Source organism: Apodemus sylvaticus, chromosome 23 (assembly GCF_947179515.1).
Source record: "Apodemus sylvaticus chromosome 23, mApoSyl1.1, whole genome shotgun sequence".
NCBI lineage: Eukaryota > Metazoa > Chordata > Mammalia > Rodentia > Muridae > Apodemus > Apodemus sylvaticus.
In genome coordinates this window covers 31,841,787-31,853,898 of record NC_067494.1, presented here as the reverse complement: position 1 = coordinate 31,853,898, position 12,112 = coordinate 31,841,787, and the positions used below count along the sequence as shown (strand labels likewise).

The window sequence follows — 12,112 nt, the reverse complement described above, 5'->3', positions numbered from 1 at the left end:
ACAAGTGGAGTCGTGCCCTGAAGATGCTATGTCAGAAATATAGGTGGATATGTTTGTGTCTTTCTACAACATCAGTATTGATGAAATACTAATGAATTCACAAGATACTGAATTTTATTGGATTCATTTTGCCCAGGTCTTCCAGTTTTAATAAGTGGCTACCAGCAAATATGGGTTCTCAAGTTCAGATCTTACAATATATATCACACTTTATGTGTATGTGTGCATGCATGAGATATGTTTATTTGTGCCTGCATGTGATGTGTGTGTGTAGATTGTGGAATGTCTATATGTGGTTTAAGGAGTCCACAGCATAGAAGTATCACTAAGTCCGAGAATTCGGTCAGATGTAGTTGGCCAGATAAGATAGTAAGGAGGCTGCAGGCTAACAGAGCCTGGTCAGCCTCAGAGTGGAATGGTATGGGGAAGGATAAAGTGCAGAATCATTGAGGTGGGGAAGGGAGGTGATGAATATGTAAGGATGAATAGACAGCAGAGGTAGAAACTGAAACATATGCTAACATTAGTCACTGAAGTGAAGTACAGGGGACCATCAGGAGTTTCTGCTTGTTGGCCTCGGGATACACATGAGGGTATCTGTTTGCAGGTTGCTGGTAGGCATCACCAGGTAGAAAGGAAGCTACAGAATCAGCATAAGGATGGTAGGTGTACTAATTATTTGTCTAGGTCAGGGTGATTCACCCCTGATCAATTGTGCTATTTGACAATTCCACAGGTCTGATTTTTCTTGTGTAGTTTTCATAGGACCACATACTCATGTGTCTAATTAATTGTGATATGTTTATAATTATAAAATTATATGTTTATAATTTTGAAGATTAGAAATAAATTATTCACCTGTTTTTGCCTATGGAGGGTGCTGGACAGAATGAGGGCCAATTTGTAGAGGAGACACTTGTTATCAACTTGTTGTCTGTAAAATGTAGCTACTTCAGGCAAGACCAAGCCTAAAAGCCATAGTTTTACATAATAAGGAATAATGAAGACAATGACAGCGCCTGACACTATAGAGTCATAGTCTAAGATTGAGAAAGGGAAAAGAAACAAGGAAAGATAGAATCACTGACTGTCGGCTGTAATATTTGACTCTACAGTTAGTTGAAAGTGATATGGCACAGATTACCAATACTATCAGAAGCTCTCTCTCTCTCTCTCTCTCTCTCTCTCTCTCTCTCTCTCTCTCTCTCTCTGTGTGTGTGTGTGTGTGTGTGTGTGGCTTTGGTATAGAAGAGTTGGCACAGTCATATTGTCATATCATTATCCAGGATTCTCTGTGAGATTTATGAGAGCTTTTGAGAAAAATCTTAGTAAATGAGACAAGCCTTGTAAATTCTGTTTCTCCTAAACCTGGGTTTGTTCTTAAAATGAGCTTTCATGCCCCTCCTAGGTGTAAACAGGGGTGGGTTTGCTCCAGATTACACATTGCTGCTTACTTGTGTGCCTAAGAAGTATTTCCAAGCATGGTGTCCTTATGACTGTGTATAGTCCTGTGAACTTTGCTCATGTGACCTTGCTTAACCCAAGGGTCTGATGCTTTGAATAAAGTTGGCTATTGCCTGAGACTTCAGTCTACCTCATTTTATGCTCTGCTCCCCCTGCTTAAGGCCACCACCTACAGTAACAAGCTCCACCTCAGTGGGGACCTGAAATCTGCCACAACCTGAGAATAATGGCGCCAAAATCAGGGGAGGCTTTGCCTTACCTCACGTTTGGACACCATTTCTTAAAGGAAGGAGGAGTGAAACTGTCCAAATATAAACTGTTAGGTGCTCTGACCCTTATGCTGATTCTGTAGTTTCCTTTCTACTATGGATAAAATATTTAACATCTTTTGACAAAACTAATTCTTTTCTTAAAATATTCTGCTAATTTTGTCATTAGGTGAAATGATAATATAAATTGTATCAGTTTTCAGAGCCCTTTTGTTTGTGAGTAAGGAACCTTCCAAAAATCTTGTGAAAATCCATAATATTATCTTTACACATATGGTCATTGAAACATTTTTTACTCTTTGTAGAGTAGCTAACAAGACAAACTTTATCTTCATAAATACAAAATAGATGATATATTTGAACACATTTTTATGATTAAGTGTCATGAATTCTTAAAATGAAAAGTGACTGTATGGTGCTGAGCTAAGATTTGAAGATAACAGTGCTTCCTGTCAGTTTTGTTAAAAGTAATCATTTTACATAGACATCTTAATGTTACTGAGTAAATAGTTTTCATGATTTACTGTAAACATTTGTATCTCTTTATAAGAAAAATAAGTATAATGAAAATACCCAAACTGGTGTAAAATACTCATAAAAGTCTTTAATATTAGTTGCTATTACAAATGACTCAGCTGTGTCAGTCAATAGTGATGCTGAGAGTGAAGAGAACTTAAGACAGAAGCAAAGTCTGACCATGATAATTTACCTCGGACCTATTTTCAGTCAGTACAGTTATTTGTAGAGGTTTATGGGTCTAATTTCTGTTTTAGAATCACTTTAGTAAAATTTAATTTGTTATATTTACAGAGTTTACTCTTGAATAAAACGAACAAGAGCTATTTTCATATCGTAGCTCTCTGCCTCTCTAGACAATGAACGGCACAAAGATCTTTCAGGGAGAAACCTCTAAAGTGTTCAGTGTCCACCATGTAGTCTCCTCCTGCCCCAAAACCTCCCCTCCCCCTCCCTTACCCCTCCATCTCCCTCCCTTCTCTCCCTCTATCCCTCTCTCCCTCTCTCTATCTCTCTCTCCCTCTGTCCATCTCTTCTTCTCTTCCTCTCTCCCCCCTCTCTCTCTCCCTCTCTCCCTCTCTCCTTATGTTTCCTCAGGGCCCATGGCCCATTCTCCTGATTATGTTCCTGTCTACACAGGAACTTGTGACACAATGTGAGTCTGCTCCTCTCTTCGTCTCTCTAATTTACTGTTTTCCATTAAGTCCAGAAGTTTTTCTTCAGGCATAGATCTGCTCATCTTCTCCTAACCTGTCTGTCATGGTACAGACTTCTTCTCCACTGTGTCCTAAAGCTCTGCTGTAGCAGACTCCCTGTCTGAGGTACAGTGAGGAGTGCTCTGTCTTCTTCTCCCTGAATGAGAGATCCAAGGAACAGGTGAAAATCAACATCTGTAAGATCTATCCTAGGACCTGGGACCTCTTCCTTAGGACCAGGATTGTATTCTCAGAATCCACATGGTGACCTGTAACTGTCAACTCGGGTTCAACAGATCTGATGCCCTCTTTTGACCTCTTCAGAAGCCAGACATAAACATGGTGCACAGACATATGTGTTGTCAAAACACCCAGGTAAATGAAATTAAAAGAAACTCTAGCCTTGGAAGTGGGGCTATATCTGTGATGTCCTGACTTGTAGATTTGGGGAGGAATGGGTGTGGGAGAGTTTTGAATATGGGGCTGGATACCCTACTTAACAAGATCTCAGAGACGAGAGATTTGCTTGAGATATACCATTTAGGGCTGAGTGGTCCAAGGTCTGTCACTCTACATAAGGCCTGTTTGTGGGTTGCCTAATTCAAACAAAAAATTTGTAAACACAGTCTTTGTGTTCATTGAGCTCGTCATGCCTGCACACACGTGTGTTAACCATGTTCACAGCCCCCACATTCCCCTCACTCTTTACAGATCCACTCTCACGACCTTCCAACTTTCTGTCTCTGGAAAAATGATATTTTAGGAACTGAAGAGATGATGCAGAGTTTCAGATCACTGGATGCTCTTCCTGAGGACCTGAACTCAATTCTCAGCACTCACATTGTGGCTCACACCTATGTATAGCTCCAGTTCTAGGGGCTCAGGTACCTCTGGCTTCTGTCAGTGTTTCATGACATGGTGCCCATACATATGTGCAGCCATTAGCTGATAATAACAATAAACTCTGAAGATGAAAGCATAAAATAACAATAACCTTTACGCCAGTGAAGCAAAACTTTCTACTGTAACGACTGGATCAGGTGTTCCTGCTTCACGCTGACTCCTGAGCCTTGTGGGCAGGGCACATGGCGTAGATGTCCCATTTGTATTCTGCAGACACGTTCTCTGCACTTGATGAGAACCAGCACATTTCTTCTTCCTGTTTTACTCTTTTGGTTTTTTAAGAATAGGTGTCTATGTATACACCTGATGGCATTGGAAATCTCTATGTAGACCAGAGAGGTTCCTCTAACTCAGAGATCTACTTGGCTCTAACTCCAGAGTCCTGAGCCATCCAACAACATATTTGGAATCAATATATATGAAATAAAACAAAGGGATATGGATAAATACTGATATGCACAGCAAATGTAAAGCAAGAAAGGCACAATACATCTCAGACAGATTAAACATGGAATAGAAACAATAAAGAAATTCAATGGAAACACATCCTTTCCAAAGTTTACTGAACTTCACAGATCATTACAAAGACTGACTCAATACTAAAAGAATACTACAAACATATAATCACAAATGAAAAATAAGCCCCACCAACCTTGTAAAGTAATATAAGTATGAGAGAATACTCTGAAAATATTCTGAAAATTTGAAGTAAAAGTTGTATAAAACACACAACACACGTTTGCAAAAACTTGAACACCTGTCAACCAATCGAATGGAGAAATTTTACAAACACCTGAATAGAAAGAGATTGCTTTAAAGACACTAAGTTAGCAATTAGACACCCAGAACCTGTGGTAAGAACCTTCTAGTGAGGACACTGGAGGATGGACAGTACTGTTCTAGGGGAATTCTGCAGAGAAGACTGTCAGACATTTGTTTAAATTAATGATCACTTTACTTTATGCCCTCTTCCTTTGCAGTTTCCCCTCCATGTTTCCTCCAGTTCCTCCCTCTCCCACAAAATCTTTTTAAGCCAATAGAAAGCCTTCATTACCTGGCTCTGATTATTCTAAATGTTTGGAATTCCAGTGTAGAATGGAGCCTTTGTCAGGGTGAGCTTTTCAACAACAAAACACTTTATGGGTTGACATACTTCAGTTAACAGGAACAGCTAATAGAAGCCAAACAACAGAAGCCAAAAAGCAAAATTATCACAATAAGAGACTCTCTCAGAACTATGGACTTTGATAGATGAGGTCTTTCTTTTTATTTTGGCTGGAGGTGTTGTTTGTGTGCTGAGTTTTAAAGCCTGAATAACACTTCCATTATGGAGTCAATTGTGTGAGGGTCTGTGTACCTATTGTAGTTACCACTGACCTCTAGTAAACAGTTCACAATTTCTGTTTCCTATGCATAGTTGTTGAAGGTTTCCTTTAGTGATGCCTCAGGTACATTAATAGTTCCTATCTATTAAATGCTGCTAAAGGTTACAAAGTGATAGGCAGCACCCATTCCCAAAAACATGAACACCTGTATGAAATAGGCAATTTTAAAGCTCTAATATTTTAGTATCACACCATTAGAGCTTAAAATCCAATGAGCAGTCAGGAATGGTGGCTCACATCTTTAAACCTAATGCTGTCAAGGTAAAGGTAGGTGTATTCTTGTGAGTTCCAGGCCAGCCTGGTCTACAGAGCGAGACCCTGCTTCAAAAACAAAGTGTTTCAGCAGTGAACTTCACACTCTATGATCTCCACATTCTTAGGATGGTTGAGTACAAGTGTACTTGTGCAAAAGTGCCCACATGTAGGTCAGAAGCAACAACTGTGAATTTACTCTCTGCCCAAATTTCACTGCCAGATTGCCACTGCAGAAGCAGCTAGCCTGTGGGACCAAGTGGGTTCCAAGTTTTCTGCTGCTCCAGTGTGCATGTGGCCATGGCTCTACTACTTAGTGAGTATCACACAGACTACTCTAGAATAGTAGTAATATTATAAACTCTCACTTTATGTTATAAAGTAGTTCATTTCCGTTGTATATAGTCATATTAAATAGCACATACATCTAATTTTCATTGGTGATGTAGAGAATGTCACCCTGTAAGGCTCCTCCTCGTCTGTCTCACTCTGACATAGACACTGATGAGTTATATACACAGGAGTTAAACTTCACAATCCCACTACAAAGATCTGGTTATTCTGTTTATTGTGCTTGGTATGAATACATAACTGATTTTATCCTAGTCTCTAGATCAAGTAATTCCATGTTATGGGCGAATCACCCAGAGAAAAAGTAGCCTGTGATTACAAAGGACCAGAGACTTGTACAGAGTGGGAAGTCCTTGACACACTGTGTCAGCAGCATGATGATGCATGTGCTTGAGGATGACGGAAGGGGCGGCGGCTGCTCCAGATGAGTTCTCATGACTTTCCCTGGAGCCTCTTCACCTACAACAAGGAAACACATCTTATGAAGGTTCTGAGGACAGCCTGGGTCAGTTCCCTGGGTGACCTGTCCCAGTCATCTGTACCCATAAACCCTCTCCCTGAGGGTCATTCATTCCCTCATCCCATCACTCTTGGGCTCTGCCTCCCTGGAGCTGCACTGTCTTCTTCCTCCACCCCCACATTACAGAGTCAGTCCCAGGCTCTGTGGTAGAGCATGGAGGTTCAGGTTGATGCACTGATGACTAACTCTGTTCCCTCACTCAGGGAGGGGCTGGAGAAGTGTGGAGGATCCCTATGCAGAGAGGGTCCTGGGTCCTGGTTGTCTAAGCCTTGAGTGGGGTTCCACCATCTTTCCCCCTTCATTCTAAAACTCTCAGCATCTAAGAGGGGCAAACAGATGTGGGTGTGATTGTCCCTGGCCTACCTTAACCATCAGGGCAGTTCCAGATGGCAGCAGAGGACTCCAGGAAGAGCTCAGTGCCACCTGTCTCTAGTGGGAACACTGCTCCAGCAGCTGCTGCTGCTGCTTTGTTTGTTTCTATGTTATATTTCTGAGGGTTAGCCTGCATGTCTGCAAGGGGGATGTACCAATGCCTTCTGTCTCTGGAGAAGAAGGAGCTGGACCTCCTGGACCTGAAGTGGATGTGAGCTGACATTTGGGAGTTTGAAATAAACTATGGGTCAGCAAGTGGTCTTGCCATTGGGCCATTTCACAATTTCTATCTTCATTTTCTTGTTTGTTAGGATGGAATTCTCTTCCCTCTACACACCAAAGGAACTAGAATGTTCTTCTATGTTCCGGCTGGTCCTGTATCTGCAGCATGGGACACTCCTAATGAGGAACAGACTATGACAAGGCACCTGCTGTGCGCCCTTGGCATTTCCTCTGCCCTGTGACAAATTCCTCTCCTGTCCAGGCTGAGCATGCCCAAGCTCTTGCTGTGAGGTGACATGAACTCTGGATCTCCTGCCTCCTTTCTCAGCATGAATCTGCAGCTAAGGGACCAGAGCACAACACCTGAACTCGCTCATTCCTACTTCCTCAGTCCTCACCCCTCTGTCCCTTACTACACTTCCAACATTGTGCCCAGTACCTGTCACTGTCAAGGATTCTCCTCAGAAAACATTTGCGGAGTGAAGGAGGAGTGAGAGGAGGAGGCAGATGAACATTATCTGTTGGACAGAGGGTTTGGAACTGCATGCCATGGAAGAAAGTTGGTCCATATGTGCAGGAGTGGTTGGTAAGGCTAAAATGAAAACAGATGTTGAGGCTTTAACCAGACTTCAAATCTGAGCAAACCTCACCTCAATTTCTGGGTCCTCAGTAATTCAGCAGCACAGAGATCTCCCCCCTTTGCTGTGTAACACATAGCATGTGAGATGATTTTACAGAGCTTGTTTCACTACCAAATAAAGCAAAGGTGTACAGAACCATCAAACAAGGTGGCATATTTACTGTGGATAGAACTCTCTGGAGTTCTTTAATTGTGCTAGAAAAAGATAATGTGGCCTTCAAAAGTGATGTTGGAGCTGGTGGGAGGGCAGCTCTACCTGAGGATGAGAAGGCTGGAAGTTTACAGTGATGCAAACAGACTTGGGGCTCATTAGCGGGCCATGTAGTGCCTGGGCCAATGGTTATGAGGAAATGTGAAGCACTGTGTGATGATATGGGAAAGAGAAATCCTTGTGGTCATCCCTGGAAGACCACCAATGAATCCCTCACTCAGTCTATCAAGTTTTCCATTAGGCACACCTGGCTCCCATCCAGACAGGGAAGTCATCAGACTTTTTAAGAGAACTGCCATAACTTTCCCACCCTGTGACTGTTTTCTTGTGCTAATCTACCTAACTACTTACTTGGTATTTCTCTGGAGTGTGGCAACAATTTGTTGAGGCAGTCACTGAAATCTCCTGTGAGGACTTTACTGAGACCTTGTTCTAGTTCCTTGTCGTTCTTCCATTGCTCCATGGCACCGCTGGCTTCAGAATGACCTTCTTTCCAGGTTTTATTAAGTGGATAAAATCTATACTTCTCATTAAATTTTATGATCTCCACGTATCCATCAATCAATTTTTCTTGAGTATATTGACAATTTGTGGTGACTTGTAAGGCATCATTACCTGCAAATGACATCATCTTCTAACCTTTATAAAACCATCACCTCCCCCAAAGGTCCTGTCTTTCTCTGCACACTTAGGACCTGTAATCTTTCCTTCCTGGCTTGCCATTGCTTACACAATGTGTGCCATGTAGTTCCAGGTAGAAAAAAGTGTTCATCTCTTCTAGTAGGATAATTCAGCAGCCCCATTCTGTCACATGCTCTCCTCTTCCTCTTTCTCATTTATCATGTCTACCTTTGCATTCTATTTCATACTTACCTGATTGCAGGCTCCACATCACTCCTAAAGTGTCTTTCAGGCTTTGGAACAAATAAGGACACAGCTCAGTGACATTTCCCTCCTGTTTTCCATCACCAAAACGAAGGAGAGGATTTCGATTCACTGAGCACTGTCCACGTAGCTCACGATAGTTGACACTGAGATTGCAATTTAGAGAGTCTTTATCTGTAAGAGAAACACAGAAGTGAGGTCCAAAGTAGGAGCAGGGGTCCAGAGGAGTCATGGATTTCTAGCTCTCATAATCACTCTGACAGGAAAAGGTTTAGGAAGAGAAGCCTCTAATCAACAGGTCCACCACCTTCTGGATCCTTAGTTCTGTGCCATCTGTAACTGTCTTAGGTTGATAGAACTCCTCAGGTGCACATATATAACCAAGGAGATTTATCTTACAAGTACTTGTAGTGACTATTATCTAATACTGAAGTATAAAATATGTCAGATATCATCCATGTTCCCGGGGATGTGTCACAGAGAGTCTCAGCTGGGAAGATAAGGATCCAAGGGGGAAACTTGGGGAAACTTTGGATCTCAGGAGAGGAACAGTGTAGGTACCTGAGGCCTGGGACACCATGCAAAGCAATGTTTAGGTCCGTTGCCCAGGCAACGGCTGCCATCTACCCAGAATTCCATAGCCCACCTTTACCTGTAATTACGTCACCACCCCTATATAACCTAGCAGCGCTCCTTTCCGCTCTCTTTTCCTTCCCTTCTCACTCCCTTTCCCGCTGGCTACCCCTCCCTTCTTAAATAAACTCCACGTGGAACCATTTGGTCTAGCGTGCCTCATTGTGGTTCCGGCTCCACCGCAGTCCGCGGCCTGGTGCCTGGGGTGCGTGCGTGTGTGCTGGCCAGTGGCAGCAGCTACAGAAGCCAACAGACCCAGAAACCAACACTGGCAAGCCGACCTACGGAACCCTCCCTCCCGCCCGCGCTACTGGCCACGCTGCTGCTGCTATGGACCACCGCCGAAGTCCCCCGCGCCACCGCCACTGCTCTGTGCTCCACCACGCTGCTGCGTGCCACCGCCGCCTGCCTCTCCGTGCTGCTGCCCTGCCGCTGCTGCTGCTGCCGCCGCCATGCTGCCGCCACGCTGCCGCCACTGCTGCTGCTGTTGCCACCGCCTAGGGCTCCAGATCGCGGCCGCTAGTGCGCCGCCTGGCTAAACCAAATTGTTCCACGTTCCCGGATATCGGTATCCCGATTGTGGTATACAAAGCCCCCCCACACCTGATGGGGAATAGAACATCTTCGCCGGTACCCCCAGGAAGCCCCCTCGGTTGCCTCCTAGAAAATCTCAAGTCTCTAAAACTAACGTACGATGTGAGGCGGTCAAAACTAATTAACCTCTGTAATAAGGTCTGGACTCAATATAAACTAGATAATAATTCCAAATGGCCACCTAATGGCACCCTAGATCCAATTATTTTAAGGGATCTTAATACATACTGTCAACAATCTGGTAAATGGGACCAAATCCTGTACGTCCAAGCTTTTATCTATCTCCGGTCTAAGCCTTCTCTCTGCGCTGCTTGCACTCCATCTCAGCTCCTCCTAGCCATGAAACCTGCTCACCCTCCACTAGATGGCGTTACTTTCGACCCTGCTGACGAACCACCTCCGTCCACTCGCCACAGACATGTGGAGACTACAAGATCTCAACCTTCAGCCCCAGTTTCTCCCTCCCACCAAGTCTCAGAGTCTGTCTCCTCTCCCTCTGTGCCAGTAAAGGATCACCACAGATGCCCTGAACTGGCACCAACCTTTACCCCTCCTATTACACGTTCTAAGGCCACGGCCAAGCCCCCAGCCTCTTCTCCTCCAAAGACACCTGACCCAGCACCAGTCCTTCCTCTGAGGGAAGTGGCTGGAATCGATGGTCTGGTTAGAGTACATGTTCCCTTCTCTTTGAGCGAACTTTCTCAAATAGAAAGCAGACTGAGTTCTTATACCTCTAACTCCTCTAACTTTATTAAAGAATTTCAGTACATTACTCAATCTTACAACTTGACTTTTCATGATGTCTATATGATTCTTACTAACAATTTACTTCCTGATGAACGCAGGCGAGTTTGGGAAGAGGCAAAATGCATGCAGATGAAATTCACCAGACAGACAAAAGCTATCCAATTGGATCTGAGGCAGTGCCTGACCAAGACCCGCTATGGGATTATAATTCCTCGGCTGGTATTTTAGCCAGAGACAGGTTTGTTACATGCCTTCTAGCTGGTCTCAGAAAGGCAGCTTTAAAGCCAATAAATTTTTAAAAACTCCAAGAGGTTGTCCAGGAAAAACAGGAAAATCCATCTCAGTTTTTACAACGCCTCACGAAGGCTTTGTTGCAATTCACTAATCTAGATCCTGACAATCCGGAAGGTAAGCAACTCTTAATGACTTATTTCTTTTCCCAAAGCTATCCTGACATAAGAGCTAAACTTAGACGCTTGGAGAGAGGACCCCTGACTCCACAGGCGGAAGTCTTGGCGCTGGCCTTCAAGGTATACCATGAGAGAGATGAAAAAGCCCGAAAACAAAAGTACCACATGCTGGCAAAAGCTGTCCGACCAGCTCCAGCTATCGCCCCAGGCTCCGGGCCTTCCAAGGCTCAGAAACCATCAGCTCCCTGCTACAGGTGTGGTCAATCAGGTCACTGGGCAAGGACTTGCCCCAACCCCCGCAAGCCAAGGGGACCATGTCCTAAATGTCATCGTGAGGGCCACTGGGCTGTCGACTGTCCCCATGTTACACAGAACAGAAGGCCATCCTGCCCAGAAACCTCTCCTACTGACCTCCTAGGCTTGGCTATAGATGAATGAAGGGGCCGGAGCTCCCTCAACCCGACCTCGCCCATCACTAACAGGGAGATCCGGGTAACTATCGTGGTATGTGGAAAGCCCATCTCTTTCCTTCTGGATACCGGGGCCACTTACTCAGTCCTGGTGGAATTTTGGGGCTCCACTTCACCCTCGAGTCTTCCCATAGTCGGGATAGGAGGACAACCTTACCTTCCTCATCAGACCCCACCACTTAGCTGTACTTTTAGAAATATACCCTTCACCCATTCCTTTTTGGTAGTGCCAACCTCTCCCGTCCCTTTATTAGGAAGGGATCTTTTAGTTAAGTTGGGAGCTTCAATTTCTTTTGCTCCCCCCACTCGCCTGAACCCAAGCTCGCTAGCAGTTCCCCTACTTCTCCTTCTAGCCAATCAACCTACTAACACTAACATGTTATTTCCTCTACCAGCTTCTCAGGTGGACCCCAGAGTTTGGGACGTCCAGAACCCCTCTGTTGCTAAACATCACTCTTCCGTTGTCATCCAGTTACTGGACCCTACCAGGTACATCACCCAAGCTCAATACCCCCTCTCTCTCCAGAGCCTCAGGGGACTTAAGCCTATCATTTCTGACCTCTTAAGGAAAAA

The 12,112-nt window shown here is 44.2% G+C and overlaps 1 protein-coding gene and 1 pseudogene across 1 annotated transcript; both read right to left on the bottom strand.

The window, feature by feature from the left end:
* Positions 1–6,863, bottom strand: part of LOC127673704 (histocompatibility antigen 60c-like) — a 63,135-nt pseudogene extending 56,272 nt beyond the window's left edge.
* Positions 6,864–7,410: 547 nt separating this feature from the next.
* On the bottom strand, positions 7,411–9,772 carry LOC127673703 (histocompatibility antigen 60c-like). Its single transcript, XM_052169493.1, has 4 exons — positions 9,658–9,772; positions 8,674–8,859; positions 8,152–8,415; positions 7,411–7,541 (listed from the first exon to the last, which is right to left on the bottom strand). Exons 1-4 carry the CDS (start codon positions 9,770–9,772, stop codon positions 7,411–7,413), a joined length of 696 nt encoding a protein of 231 aa, XP_052025453.1.
* Between the last annotated feature and the right edge of the window lie 2,340 nt (positions 9,773–12,112).